This window comes from Dendrobates tinctorius, unplaced genomic scaffold, assembly GCF_039654945.1.
Source record: "Dendrobates tinctorius isolate UK_male_01 unplaced genomic scaffold, ASM3965494v1 ptg000075l, whole genome shotgun sequence".
NCBI lineage: Eukaryota > Metazoa > Chordata > Amphibia > Anura > Dendrobatidae > Dendrobates > Dendrobates tinctorius.
In genome coordinates this window covers 27,345,924-27,362,255 of record NW_027361743.1, presented here as the reverse complement: position 1 = coordinate 27,362,255, position 16,332 = coordinate 27,345,924, and the positions used below count along the sequence as shown (strand labels likewise).

The following is a 16,332-nucleotide window of genomic DNA, read 5'->3' as shown; positions in this document are numbered from 1 at the left end:
GCACTGTAGATGGCGATGTCGTCCAGGTAGGCACAGGCATAGTCCTGGAGACCATCCAGAAGCCGGTCAGCCAGCCTTTGGAAGGTTGCCGTGGCATTCTTCATCCCGAATGGCATAACTCGAAACTGGAATAAGCCGAACGGGGTGACAAATGCCGACTTGGGAATAGCGTCAGGACTAAGGGGAATCTGCCAGTAGCCTTTGCATAGATCGATGGTGGTCAAATACTTTGCCCCCGCCAGCCGGTCTAACAACTCATCCACACGCAGCATGGGGTATGCATCCGTCACTGTTTTCTCATTGAGCTTACGATAGTCTACACAAAACCGTGTAGTCCCATCCTTCTTGGGCACTAACACTACAGGGGATGCCCAGGGACTATCTGACTCTTCAATGATCCCTAAACGCAACATCTCTTGTATCTCTTGTCGCATCCCTTCTTGTACAGACTCAGGGACGCGGAAGGGATTTTGTCGCAGGGGGGTCTGATCCTGGGTCTCAACCTTGTGTTGTGCCAGGCGAGTGTACCCCGGTCTCTCTGAAAACATCCTCTGTCGCAACCTCAACAACGCCTCCGCCTGCTGTCTCTCCCGGGGGCCTAGGTCTTCACCCAAGTGTACCTGGTCCCATGTTTTAGACTGAGTCCTTTCCCCTAAGACATCCGGCAAGGGAAGTCCGGCTAAATCCTCTGCTTCAGGTGCACAGATGGCCACTACCTCTTCAGGGAGCTCCCGGCAGGGGTTCAGCATATTTACGTGGAACATGCGGATAACCCTGGGGTCGTCACAATCGGCAACATTATAGGTTGTGTCGGGTATTTTCCCCACTACCTGGTAGGGCCCCTGCCATGCAGCTTGAAACTTATTCTTGCTTAGTGGGCTCTAACACCAGGACCTTCTGTCCTATTTCCAAAGTGCGCTCTCTGGCCCTCCGATCGTACCATAAGCACTGGCGCCGCAGTGTCGCCTGCAGGTTCTCACGTACAACCTGGGTCAACTCCTGTAGGCGGTCCCGGAATTCCAGCACATAGGGTACAATAGGTACCCCTTCTATGAGGCCCTCCCCTTCCCAGTGTTCCAGCACTAAGTCTAGGGGTCCCCTTACCCGTCTCCCGTATACCAGCTCGAACGGGGAGAACCCCGTGGATTCTTGGGGCACCTCCCGATAGGCAAACAGGAGGTGTGGCAAGAATTTCTCCCAGTCCCTGTAGGTCCTGGTAAAAGTTCCAATGAGCTGTTTTAATGTCCTGTTAAAGCGTTCACACAACCCATTGGTTTGCAGGTGGTACGGGGCGCTTCTAATGGACTTTACGCCACACAGCTTCCACAGTTGGTTGGTCACCTCTGCTGTAAACTGGGTACCCTGGTCCGAGATAATCTCCCGGGGAAATCCAACCCATGAGAAAACCTGGAGCAGGGAGGCCGCCACCGTCTCTGCCAGTATGTTAGGTAACGCAACCGCCTCTGGATACCGTGTGGCATAATCTACCACTGTCAATATATACTTTTTCCCGGACGGACTGGGTTTGGCTAACGGCCCTATCAGATCGACCGCTACTCGGCTAAATGGTTCCTCCACAATGGGGAGGGGGCGTAATTTGGCCTTGCATCGATCCCCCCTCTAGTCAATGCGCTGACAACTGTCACAGGTCTGGCAGTACTGACGAACATCATAGGTTACCAACGGCCAAAAGAAGTTGTGTCAGACGATGCCTGGTGCGACTGACGTTGAAGTGCCCGGCCAAGGGTATATCATGAGAGATTCGCAGAAACTCCTGCCTATACTTCTTGGGAACTACCAGCTGTTGTTTTATAGTGGGGCTCATCCCTGTGTGGTGCTGCTTTGTGATCCGGTAGAGAAGTCCCTGCTTCCATACAAACTGTTCCCCTTCCAGTACTCCTCTCCCCTCCTGTGCCTTCCCACGATATCCCTCTAATGAAGGATCCTCAAGTAACTCCCTCTTAAATTCATCAGGGGTGGCCCAAGAAATGTGTCTGGCTATGGGAATACGTGCAGGGCTGGGATGTCTTACCTGGGCCTCCTCTGAGTGTGATTCCGCCTCCGCAGCTCGAGCTTGTCTCCGGGTGGTCACAGGATAGGTCTCAGCCAGAGGGGCCACCGAGAATACAGACAACATGGGCCCTAAGTCATTTCCCAGCAAGATGTCTGCAGGCAAATCCTCCATCAAGCCGACCTCAACAAGGCCATCCCCGACTCCCCAGTTCAGGTGAATCCTGGCAGTGGGTAGTCGATGTATAGCTCCCCCTGCTACATGGACTGCCACTGTCCGGTCCGTCTTCTCTTGGTCCCGGACGAGATGAGGCTTCACAAGGGTCAAAGTTGCCCCGGAATCTCTTAGTCCCTGCATACGTTTCCCATTAACCCACACGACCTGTCGATGCTGTTGTCGATTATCTGCCCGGGCTGCCTGCACGGGGTCTACTTCATGCAGTACTTCCTCCATCTCTTCCACCCCTTGGTTAATCGTAGCCCCCAATGCCGGGTCAGCTTCGCCTTGGTAGCAGTGTACAGCAGCTCGGCTGAAGGTAGCGGTTCCCGCCTTTGGCCACTGGGTATGCTGAGTCCGGTTGGGGCATTGTCTTTGCAGGTGGCCCAGCTGACGACAGGTGTGGCATCGCGCCCCAGGGGGACTGTGGTAGGCCGGGTTTCTAGCTGGTCCCCCTACAATCTTCAGTGGTTTGGGGCCCTCCAGGTCCATGGGCGGGCCCCTAGTGACCACCTTTGATCTGGACAACTGCGGCCTCCTGGCATCATGATGTTCATCGGCCAGACTAGCGGCTTCCTCAAGAGTCGTTGGCCGCCTGTCCCGAAGCCATTCCTGTGTCTCGGGGTTTAGTCCATTAAAGAATCGTACTAACAGGAAGAGCTGGAGGACGTTCTCCTTAGTGGTTGCTTGTCTCCCTTGTACCCACTGTAGCAGTGACCGCCGTAATTTACAGGCCCATTCAGCGTGGGTATCGGTTACGCGTTTTATAAGTCCGCGGAACTTTTGGCGGTAGGCCTCTGGTGTCAGCGCATACCGGGCCAAGATCACTTCTTTGATCCGCTCATAGTCCATACAGTCCTCATCAGGTACAGTGCGATAGGCGTCCGCTGCCCGGCCTGTCAGCTTGCTGGCCAGAATCTGAACCTGTTCCTCCAGCTTCACTTGATGAAGGGCACACTGCCGCTCAAAGTCCTGCAGAAAGCCATCATTGTCTTCCTCTGCCTCCCCCAACTGTCGGAAGGCATTATACTGGATCTTTTTGTGGCTTACTGTTGAAGGTACCTGGTCGAAGACCAGAGCTCCCCCTGCTCGCTGACTCTCCTCACTCCGCTCTGCCATCTCCATCTTGGCCAGCTCCACTTTGGTCCGCTCTGCCATCTCCATCTTGGCTAGCTCTATTCTGGTCCGCTCGGCCATCTTTTCCTTCAGATCAGTACGCACATCAGCGTTCGTATGATCTCTACTGCAGGGTTTAGGCCATAGAACGCCAGTCTGTTCTTTACCTCCCTCTGGAATTCGGTCTCCTCCACATTCACATTGGGGGGCGCTGCACTGTCGTGTTCCATGATGGCTGCTATCAAATCCGCTTTTGTTTTGTTGCTGGCGATCAACCCTTGGGCCTCCACCAGATCTTTTAATGTAGTCCTCTTTAACTTCTGGTAATTAAATTCCATTCATTCCTTTCCTCCTGTAGAAGGGGTATCAAATCCCGCTGTCTGTCACCAGTGTGACGGGGTCTACCCAAGCTGGGGTACTTCTTTCAGTACCACCCCATGTTTTCGGAGGTCCGCTCTGCATTGGCTGGAGTCTGAATGAATGACGCTGGCTGGAATTTCTTGGTTACATGGGCGCATATAAAAGATCACTGCTTCACCACGTATTTCCAGTCTGACAACACTTTACTCACAGGACACAGAATATATCACACAGATACAGAGGGCAGGCCAATAGAAAAGCGGCAGGCCAGACATGCATTACAAAAGCCGCAGGTGGCCGGAGCCTGCCGATGTTTACTGTGGGAATTACAAAGGTGGGGGGAGGGCCGACAAAAGGAGAATATCGTGTCCCCTCTGCCCAGGGGAGCGCAGCCTGTGGGCTGATGCATTAGGGACATGCATCTCACATAGAACCTATTATACATACATATTCTGGGTGCTGAGTGGTTCTGTAACACGTAACAGAGGTATTCTCAAGTTATAAAAATGTTTTAATTCATTACACAGCAGGAAAATAAGCAATTTTGCAAATTGACTTGCTTTTTTTTTCTAAGTTTTCATTCTCCTGCAGTAAGAGATTATGTGTTTTATAGTGCACAGCTCATTGCCATGGAGCTTTATCTCCAGATCCTGTCCAAGAGTGTGATTAGTAATTAGATTCTTGAAGAGGAGTTAACTCTTAATATTCCAGTCAGCTCTGTCCAGCTTATTGATTTTTATACAGCAGTTAGAAAATATTAAAATTCGACTAACAATAGTTAGTTGCTCACCTCCCTCTCACTCTCATCTTCTCAAGAGCTACTGTTATAAATCTTGAAAAATCACCAGCTTTCACTACTGGTCTATGAGTCTCATCTCTCTTCTCTTGCTGTCCAAAGCTGTGTCCTTGCAATGATAGCAAGACTACAAAACTAACCACTGATGCCTGAATGTGTTACAGCAGAACTTTTGCTGAGCTTCACAGTTCTATTATTCACCAGAGCTGTCACTGGAGGAGGAGAGCCTGCCCTGCCAGAAACCAGGAAGTAAGGAGACTGCGTAGCTCTGAGCTGCTTAAGACTAGAGACAACTTGAGAATACCACTTAATGTGATACTGACGCATGCGCAATATCTCTCCAATTGGTGTCTTTTGAGCGAATGGAAACAATTACAAACAGCATTAAGTAAACCCACAAGGCAAGTGCTTGTTGAGAAATCCATTAATAGTCCTCTTAAGTCACAGGAGTGACTGGCAGCTTGGAACCTGTTATAGTTGGTGTGATGACCCAACAGTGGGTGGGTAATAAATGTCCTTCCTGGGACAACCTATAAGTTTGAAAAGGTTATAGCTGGAAGGTAATAGGATATAGAGTATGCGAGAAATCAAAGAAGGCAAAAACTGACTATCCCTTTCTTAAAACCAAAATAGTTTGTTCCTTAAGTGATAAGTCTCTCCCACCTCTTGTCATGTGCGGTTCTTATTTAGCTGGCCTAGAGTAGCGTGTTGTCACATGTGCATCACACCACAGCGATGATGGCTGGCTAATCAAAAGAAGAGCCGCGGATACCATTAGGTATGAAGGAGTTCTCCAGGCTCCCATCAACCAGCCACAGAATACTGATATGGACGATGCTCTGGGTCCTAAAAATCCATTCTCACCAACTCTAAAAGCCACAGTATCAGGATTGCTTAGTAATAATGATGTTCACAATCTACAGTAATGGGTGTAAGTAGTAAAGGTATAGGGGTTGAAGTTGCACCCAGGCACTGGAGCCTAGGGGGGAGAACAACAGATGAGAAGACTGCAGTAATTATACTAACCCCTTAATGACCAGAGGTATTTTTAGTCTTGCATTTTCATTTTTTGCTCCCCTTCCTTTTCGGTCAAAATGGGCATGTGAGGGCTTGCTTTTTGCGGGACGAGTTGTACTTTTGAATGCTACCATTAGTTTTAACATATCATGTACTAGAAAACGGGAAAAAAATTCCAAGTGCGGTGAAATTGCAAAAAAGTGCAATCCCACAGTTGTTGTTTTTTTTTTTTTTTACTTTGTTCACTAAACGCTAAAACTGGCCTAATATGATGACTCTCCAGGTCATTACGAGTTCATAGACACCAAACATGTCTAGGTTCTTTTTTATTTAAGTGGTGAAAAAAATTCCAAATTTTGTTAAAAAAAAAAATTGCGCCATTTTCCAATATTTTTCGTGATCTCGGGTTGGGTGAGGGCTTATTTTTTTGTGTGCCGAGCTGACATTTTTTAATGATACCATTTTGGTACAGATACAATCTTTTGATCGCCCGTTATTGCATTTTAATGCAATGTTGCGGCAACCCAAAAAAATTTAATTCTGGCGTTTGACTTTTTTCTTGCTACGCCGTTTAGCGATCAGGTTATTCCTTTTTTTATTGATATATCGGGCGATTCTGAAGGCGGCGATACCAAATATGTGTATGTTTGATTTTTTTTATTGTTTTATTTTGAATAAGGCGAAAAGTTGGTGATTTTTAAATTTTGTAAGATTTTCAAAAACATTTGTTTTTACTTTTGGCATGCATCAATAGTCTCCATGGGACTGCTAAACCAGATCGGCTCTACTACATACAGGCAATGATCAGATCGCCTGTATGTAGCAGAAATATTCACTTGCTATGAGCGCCGACCACCGGGCGGCGCTCATAGCAATCCGGCAGTGACAGTCATAGAGGACTGCTGGAGACCTCTGGTTGTCATGCCAACTCATCGGTGACCCGCGATCACGTGATGGGGTCACCGATGGGTGGGATTCCGGAATCGCGAGTTAAATGCTGCTGTCAGAAATTGACAGCGGCATTTAACTACGGTAGTTAACAGCCGCAGGTGGATCGCGATTCCACCCACGGCTGTTGTGGACACATGTCAGCTGTATATATCAGCTGACATGTGCCCGGAAAGTAGCGGGTTCAGCGCCAGAGCCCGCACTAAACATTGGCGTACTATTATGCCCGATGTCGGAAAGGGGTTAAAGACCCTTGAGAGTTGAAATATTGGAGATTTTGCATTGAGGCCTACAAGCATCAAATTACCCAACTGTTCATTATTATGATACAGAATTGTATTTTTTTTGTTGTTCGTTGACACAGTCACTCCCCAAATACACAGGAGGTGAATACTGTGCAGGGTGTGTCTCATCAGGATCTTCTGTTTCTTTACAGATGCCGTCTTTACCAGCGGACATGTCGTTGACTACTTATTTGTCGGAAACATCGTTTACACTGTGAGTATTTTTGTGGTAAAGCAGATGTCCAATACTATTACACGATGTTCTCACTGAATATTTATGCAATCAGGGAAGCAGAACTCGCAGTCCAAGTGCAAACAGCAAGATCGTTCTCTAATCCCACACAAGTGTACAAGAGTCACATTTCAGTCTGTACCATCAGACCTTTCCAAAAAAAAAAAAAGAGAGAACTGCACAAAAGAGGACACAGGAAATGATGAGAAAAAGAACTGGTGGTTCCAGGTCAGCCTTTCTTTTAACGGACCCTTGTGATGGATCTCTGCAATATTAAAAAAACTACCTCACTATTTCAGTTTATACATTTAAAAAGTTTATAAATATCTTCGGCTTTGTTCACACATTGTTTTTATGCTGCTTTTTTTCTGCAGCCAAAACCCGTTCCACTCAATGCCGACTTTTATTCCCCATTGACTTGCATTGGGGTCGGGTTTCGGACGAAACTCCAACTTTTTTTGCCCTAGTCGGACCAGTTTCATCTGAAACAAATTTTGTTTCATGAAACCCGATCCGACCAAAGTCACTCAACTCTAGTTATGGCTTGTTCACTATCATCGTTAGGAATGGCCAGGTGATGCACATTTCCCAGCTTTATAAAAACCCAGCATCCTCTAACCTTGTGCCAAAAAACAGCAGCCATGGGCTCTTCTAAGCAGCTGCCTAGCACTCTGAAAATAAAAATGGTGCAGGCCCACAAAGCAGGAGAAGGCTATAAGAAGACAGCAAAGCATTTTCAAGCTGCCCTTTCCTCACTTTGAAATCTAATTAAGAAATGACAGTTAATTGGAACAGTGGAGGTCAAGATAAGGTGTGGGAGACCAAGCAAAATTTCAGTGAGAGCTGCTCGTAGGATTGCTAGAGAGGCAAATCAGAACCCCTGCTTGATTGCAAAAGACCTTAAGAAAGATTTAACAGACCCTGCAGGTGTGGTACATTGTTCTACTGTTCACTACTGTTCAGAGAACACATATATGGCCTTCATGAAAGAGTGATCAGAAGAAAACCTCTCCTGCGTTCTTGCCATAAAACTCAGAGTCATAAGTATGCAAAAAAATATCTGAACAAGCCTAATGCATTTTGGAAACAAGTCCAGTGGACCAATGAAGTTAAAATAGAACCCTTTGACCGAAATGATGAAAGGTGTGTGGGAGAAAAAAGGGCAAAGAATTTCAGGAAAAGAACTTCTTGCCAACCATTAAACATGGGGGTGGATCAATCATGCTTTGGGATTGTGTTGCAGCAAATGGCATGGGCAACATTTCACAGGTAGAGGGAAGAATGTATTCAATGAAATTTCAACAAATTCTTGATGCAAACATAACACCATCTAGAAAAAGCTGAAGTTGAAAAGAGGATGGCTTCTACAAATGGATAATGATCCTAAGCACACGTCAAAATCCACAATAGACTACCTCAAATAGCACAAGCTGAAGATTTTACAATGGTCCTCACAGTCCATTGATCTGAACATGATTGAAAATCTGTGGCTAGAACTCAAAATTTCAGTGCATGCAAGACGACCCAGTAATCTCACAGAACTGGAAGAATTTTCCAAGGAAGAATGGATGAAAATCCCTCAAACAGGAATTGAAAGACTCTTGTCTGGCTGCAAAAGTGTTTACAAGCTGTGATACTTTCAAAAGGGGGTGCTACTAGGTATTAACGCAGGGTGCCCATAATCCTTTTTGTAATTTTTAAAATGTAAAAAATGACAATGTATTTTTTCCCTAAAATATAAAGGAAATGAGTCATCTTTAGGCCTTTTAGAGAACATTTAATCTTCAACTTTCTTAACTGTTCACAATAACAGTACCATATTTTTTGGATTATAAGATGCACTTTTGTTCCCCCAAATTGTGGGGGAAAGTGAAGGGTGCATCTTGTAATCCAAATCTGTTTTTGTGCTGTAGAGGAGGGGGGGCGGCTCTGGAGTGGTGTCAGGGGGCTGGGGTGGGCTGGCTGCGGGCTGCAGAGACAGCGGGAGGTCACGTGGTCCCGCTCATTAACCTCATGTGCCTGCACTGAAGCCGCGCCGAGTTGGTTGACAGGGGAGCGCTGCATATTGCATGTGCCTGCACTCTCCTCCCTCCCATCATGGATATGCCCTCCTCCCCCGATCACTCTGTATGCCCCCTGCTGGCACGCACATGGCCCCCCGGTCACTATATGCCCCCCTGCTTGCAAGCACATGATAAAATAACAAACACTTAACTCACCTTCCGATCATGGCTCCGTGCTCCCAGCTCCCCCCGTGGCTCTTCCTGTGTCTGTGCCGACATCCAATCAGCACCGTGATGTCATCACTGTGTGCGCAGGTCACATGATCCGATGCTCGGGAAACAGGAAGCGCAACCAAAGCGCTGGGAGCACGGAGCCATCATTGGAAGGTTAGTTAATTGTTTGTTATTTTATCATGTGCGTGTCAGCAGGGGGCAATAGAGTGACGGGGGGCCATGTGCATACCAGCAGGAGGGCATATAGTGACAGAGGGGGCCATATCCAGGATGGGATGGGGGGGCATTGTGCCAGCACAAGGTGGCAGTGTGCCAGCAGCACAGGGGGGGTAATGTGCCAGCACAAGGGGGCCATGTGCCAGGATGGGGGTTATATAGATACCAGGATGAGGGACATATATATGATTTGTAAGACGGACACTGGCATTAAGACAGACCCCCATCTAATATATAAAGCTCAAGTGTGTGTATGTATGTATGTAAGTGTGTATGTCCGGGATTGGCATCCGCACCGTCGCAGCTACAGCCACAAAATTTGGCACAGTCACATGTCTGGACCCCGAGAGTGTCCTAGGCTATGTTGTGAGGCGAAATTTTAACCCCGTGCGTTCCAATTCACCCAACAATTTTGCCCCTATCTACATAATGGGGAAAAAGTGTGTGTGTATCAAGCCCTGCCCCTCATTATGATGTCATAATGGTTGCCATGGCGACGCTGATGTCATCATTGGTTGCAAGCCCCGCCGGTCATTATGATGTCATAATGGTTGACTATGGGATGGAGGATATGTGATGGGTATATGGGCACGGGACTATGGGATGGCGGATATGTATGATGGGTATATGGGCACGGGACTATGGGATGGCGGATATGTATGATGGGTATATGGGCATGGGACTATGGGATGGAGGATGTGTGATGGGTATATGGGCACGGGACTATGGGATGGCGGATATGTATGATGGTTATATGGGCATGGGACTATGGGATGGAGGATGTGTGATGGGTATATGGGCACGGGACTATGGGATGGCGGATATGTATGATGGGTATATGGGCATGGGACTATGGGATGGCGGATATGTATGATGGGTATATGGGCATGGGACTATGGGATGGCGGATATGTATGATGGGTATATGGGCATGGGACTATGGGATGGAGGATATGTATGATGGGTATATGGGCACGGGACTATGGGATGGAGGATATGTATGATGGGTATATGGGCATGGGACTATGAGATGAAGGTTGTATGATGGGTATATGGGCACTCGACTATGGGATGGCGAATATGTATGATGAGTATATGGGCATGGTACTATGGGATGGAGGATGTGTGATGGGTATATGGGCACGGGACTATGGGATGGCGAATATGTATGATGGGTATATGGGCATGGGACTATGGGATGGAGGATGTGTGATGGGTATATGGGCATTGGACTATGAGATGAAGGATGTGTGATGGGTATATGGGCACGGGCCTATGGGATCGTGGATATGTATGATGGGTATATGGGCACGGGACTATGGGATGGAGGATAACTATAATTTGCTATAACTAACCACAGTTAGTTACTAAGTATTATATATAGATATAATCATTATAATTTGTTACAACTAACCGTAGTTAGTTACTATGCCCGGGCAGCGTCGGGCTCTTCAGCTAGTTTAACATAAAAAAATATTTTTTTCTCTTTTTCTTCACCAAATTTGGGGGTGCATCTTATAATCAAATAATTTATTAGAAAAAAAATTTTATGTCCGGAAAAATAGTGACTATTTTGAATAAAAAAGTTCATGAGTTCATAAAAAATACAGAATCGCAAATGTAAAAACAGCGGGAGGGGGTTGAAATGGTCAGGAATAGTTTACCTAACACATTATCAGTGCATTTTGTAGGGCAGTCACTTTTTACTTTCACACATTGGTCAGCAATTGAGATGCTCAGACTTTGTTTACTTTAACACATATCACTAATTTAGTTATACTGTACTAATACTAACATGCATGCTCATGTGAGAAGACCAAGACATTTTCATTTAAATTCGAGAAAATCACAAAAATAAACGGGTTTCACATCCTGCTGTACCTTCTTTTTTCACTAAATATGCAGCAAAAACTGATGGCAACATTTTTCTCTGTGTTTTTGCTGCTTTTTTTTCCACTTATTGCTTTCTATAGTGTGGATTCACGGGGGTCAGCAGGCGCCCATGTCCGCTAGCTGAAACCGCATGGACCAGGGATAGTCTCACTGAGCACCCGCTCTTTTAAAATGGGCAAAACACTATTCGGACAACAAACGGTGAGGGTAAAACAGTGTGGCAATAGTTTATTGAACCACAAAACAGGCCGATAACACATAGAACAGCCCCAGCACAAAACCCAAAGATGGTGCACATTACAGAGTCTCACCCTTCCTCTGACTCGCTGGGATAATGGCAGCTGTTACTTCAGAGCTCCCAGGCTCAACTACCCCACCTGTGGCACACACACATAGTACATAGAGGCGGTAACAACAAGCTTAGGAAAAATGACAGTCCATTCAAATTTAAGGCCAGATGACCGGAGGGTCGCAACCTGGCTTTATCTTCCAAGGTCGACTACCCCACTTGTGGCATACACAAAGAAAGGAGGTAACGACAAGCATAGGAAGATGACAGTCCATTGAGGTACAAGGCCAGTTGACCTGAGGGTCACAACCTGGCTTCTCCGAACATCTCCATGGAATCAGACGACCGGCGGATCCCAATTCTGGCTTTCTCCAAATGTATCCATGGTTCATTGATGGTTAATGGAGCAGATCTGTATTCTTCCTACTGGGGCTGAAGTCATCTAGGTTGTTTCCTGTAGAATGATAGATCCATGCCTCTCGTAATGGGCCATTATATATTGGCAGCAGCCCTCTCCTACTGTATCCTCACCCATACCTGTAGACTGTGAGCCCTCGCGGGCAGGGTGCCCTCACCTTATGTACTTGTGTGTCCCTTGTCTTACACATTGTTTATTATACTTGTCTATATTTCCCCTTTTCACGTGTAAAGCGTCATGGAATAAATGGCGCTATATAAATGCATAATAATAATAATGTTTGGATGTCTTGGCAGAATCTCCAGCTGTCTCTTTCTGTCTCTCTACAGAGGCATGTAACCTATTTTTATACTTAACAAGTGTCCATCATTCAGTATTGACATAAAGGGTAAAGGGGGTTTTACACTAAGCGATATCGCTAGCAATATCGCTAAAACGTCACTGGTTTTGTGACATTATAGCGATATTGCTAGCGATATCGCTATGTGTGATACTTACCAGCGACCGGCTCCCCCGCTGTCCATCGCTGATCGCGCGAGAATGTCCCGCTCCATTTCTCGTCGGGCGCTTCCTGCTGAGACTTCCTGCTGTGACGACGAGCGACGCGTGGAGGCGGGCGGGAGGACGTCAGGATCGCTGTGTGTGAATGGTAAGTATCGTGCGCTGCGTCGCTGCTGCATCGCTGCTGCATCGCTGTGAGGTCTTTCTGTATGAAAGCTCACTAGCGATCATTTAGCGATGCACCAGCGATCCTGACCGGGTCGGATCGCTGGTCGGATCGCTGGTGCATCGCTAAATGTAAAAGGGCCTTTAGAATGGAGATGAGATCAAATAGCATTACTTGATTATTTAATCTATTTTCATAGTTTTTCCTCCTCTGTTTTCGAAGTCACCAAACTATCTGGCCTACACAATGCATAATTAGCATATCAATAAACATCACTAGTCATCAAGGATAAGAGCACAATATGTCTGTTTTCTTGACCAACCCATAAATTCAAAAGTCAAAATACAGATAACAATCTATTCTTCTTGGTTTGCTAAAGTCGTCTTATTAATTAAGATGCAATGCAGTGTCTCCGCATATGGGTAAAAAAAATGGTGCAAAAACGCAACAAGAATGCTGAAAGAAATGACATGCTGCAGTTTTCAAAAAAGCAGCAGTTTTTCAATTCAGTCAGGAAAAAAACAATGTGTGTGCATGAGATTTCTGAAATCTCATAGTTTTTACTGGTACTGTAAAAAGTAGCTTTTAATTAACCCCTTACCTACAATTGACGTAATATTCCGTCCATGTGACCATGGACCTAATTACCATGGACGGAATATTACGTCATCGCGATCAGCGGCGCCCACGTGGTGAGCGCCGCTGATCGCGGCCGAGTGTCAGCTAATTATCATAGCTGACACCCGGCACAATGTGTCAGGGGCGGTCACGGACCGCCCCCGACACGTTAACCCCTTGCACACCGCGATCAAACGCGATCGCGGTGTACCGGGGGTTAAAGGGAAGCATCGGCAGGGAGGGGGCTCCCTCCGTGCTTCCCTGAGCCCCCCACGGCAGCGCAATGTGCAGCGCTGCTGCGGGGGACTCCCTTCCTCCAGGCCCCCGAATCCAAGATGGCGACGGGGGCCTTCGGGGGCCTGAGGAAGCTGGCTTCCTCAGTGCCTGCAAAGCGCAGGCATGAGGAAGTCTGCAGCAGTGCCTGTGACAGATCGCTGATCTGTCACAGTGATCTGTGATGTGACAGATCAGCGATCTGTCACAGGACAGTGATGTCCCACCTGGGACAAGGTAATAAAGTAAAAAAAAAAAAAAAAAAAGTGTTAAAAATAATTTAAAAAAAATCGCTAAATAAATTAGTTAAAAAAAAAAAAAATATTCCCCAATAAATCCATTTTTTGAAAATAAAAAAAAAACAAAACAATAAAAGTACACATATTTGGTATCGCCGCGTCCGTAATGACCTGCCCTATAAAACTGTCCCATTAGTTAACCCCTTTAGCGAACCCCTTAAAAAATAAAAATAAAAAACGAAGCAAAAAATAATGATTTATTATCATACCACCGAACAAAAAGTGTAATAACGCGCGATCAAAAAGACGCATATAAATATCCATGGTACCGCTGAAAACGTCATCTTGTCCCGCAAAAAACGAGCCACCATACAGCATCATCCGCAAAAAAATAAAAAAGTTATAGCTCGCAGAATAAAGCGATACAAAAATAATTATTTTTTATATAAAATTGTTTTCATTGCAAAAAACCGACAAAACATAAAAAAACGACCTAAATGAGGTATCGCTGTAACCGTACTGACCCGAAGAATAAAAACGCGTTATCAATTTTACCGCACGCGGAACGGTGTAAACGCACCCCCCAAAAGAAATTCATGAAAAGCTGGTTTTTGTTCATTCTGCATCCCAAAAATCGGAATAAAAAGCGATCAAAAAATGTCACGTGCCCGAAAATGGTACCAATAAAAACGACAACTCGTCCCGCAAAAAATAAGACCTCACATGACTCGGTGGGTCAAAATACGGAAAAATTATAGCTCACAATATGTGGTGATGCAAAAACTATTTTTACAATAAAAAGTGTCTTTTAGCGTGCGACAGCCGCCAAACATAAAAACCGCCATAAATAGTAAATCAAACCCCCCGTTATCACCCCCTTAGTTAGGGAAAAATAATAAAACTAAAAGAAAATGTATTTATTTCCATTTTCCCGCTAGGGTTAGGGTAGGGTTAGGGCTAGGGTTAGGGCTAGGGTTAGGGCTAGGGTTAGGGCTAGGGTTAAGGCTAGGGTTAGGGTTAGGGCTAGGGTTAGGGCTAGGGTTAGGGTTAGGGATAGGGTTAGGGCTAGGGCTCAGATTAGGGTTAGGGGTGTGTTGAGGTTAGGGTTGGAGTTATAATTGGGGGTTTCCACTGTTTGGGCACATCAGGTGCTCTCCAAAGGCAACATGGCGTCTGATCTCAATTCCAGCCAATTCTGCGTTGAAAAAGTCAAATGGTGCTCCTTCCCTTCCAAGCTCTGCCATGTGCCCAAACAGTGTTTTACCCCCACATGTAGGGTATCAGCCTACTCAGGACAAATTACAAAACAACTTTTGGGGTCCAATTTCTCCTGTTACCCTTAGGAAAATAAAAAATTGGGGGCAAAAATATAATTTTGCGGAAAAAAATGTTTTTTTTATTTTCACGCCCAGGCGTTATAAACTTCTGTGAAGCACTTGGGGGTTCAAAGTGCTCTCCACACATCTAGATAAGCTCCGTGGGGGGTCTAGTTTCCAAAATGGGGTCACTTGTGGGGAGTTTCAATAGTTTAGGTACATCAGGGGCTCTCCAAATGCACATGACACCCGCATACCAATCCATCAAAGTCTGCATTCCAAAACGTCACTACTTCCCTTCCGAGCCCCGACGTGTGCCCATACAGTAGTTTTCTCCCACATATGAGATATCAGCGTACTCAGGACAAATTGGACAACAACTTTTGGGGTCCAATTTCTCCTGTTACCCTTAGGAAAATAAAAAATTGGGGGCAAAAATATAATTTTGCGGAAAAAAATGTTTTTTTTATTTTCACGCCCAGGCGTTATAAACTTCTGTGAAGCACTTGGGGGTTCAAAGTGCTCTCCACACATCTAGATAAGCTCCGTGGGGGGTCTAGTTTCCAAAATGGGGTCACTTGTGGGGAGTTTCAATAGTTTAGGTACATCAGGGGCTCTCCAAATGCACATGACACCCGCATACCAATCCATCAAAGTCTGCATTCCAAAACGTCACTACTTCCCTTCCGAGCCCCGACGTGTGCCCATACAGTAGTTTTCTCCCACATATGAGATATCAGCGTACTCAGGACAAATTGGACAACAACTTTTGGGGTCCAATTTCTCCTGTTACCCTTGGGAAAATAAAAAAAATGGGGACTAAAAGATGATGTTTGTTGAAAAAATACGATATTTTTATTTTCACGCCCGGTCGTTATAAACTTCTGTGAAGCACTGGGGGGTTCAAAGTGCTCACCACACATCTAGATAAGTTCATTAGGGGGTCTAGTTTCCAAAATGGGGTCACTTGTGGGGGGTTTCCACTGTTTAGGTACATCAGGGGCTCTCCAAACGCAACATGACACCCGCAGACCATTCCATCAAAGTCTGCATTCCAAAACGTCACTACTTCCCTTCCGAGCCCCGACGTGTGCCCATACAGTAGTTTTCTCCCACATATGAGGTATCAGCGTACTCAGGACAAATTGGACAACAACTTTTGGGGTCCAATTTCTCCTGTTACCCTT

At 46.0% G+C, this 16,332-nt stretch overlaps 1 protein-coding gene across 1 annotated transcript in view; it reads left to right on the top strand.

Moving 5' to 3' along the window:
* Positions 1-16,332, top strand: part of ATP8A2 (ATPase phospholipid transporting 8A2) — a 1,255,085-nt gene that overhangs the window by 974,708 nt on the left and 264,045 nt on the right. Inside the window, exon 31 of the mRNA XM_073583121.1 lies at positions 6,901-6,962. Coding sequence (XP_073439222.1) covers positions 6,901-6,962 — 62 coding nt within the window. The remainder of the gene's footprint in view (positions 1-6,900; positions 6,963-16,332) is intronic.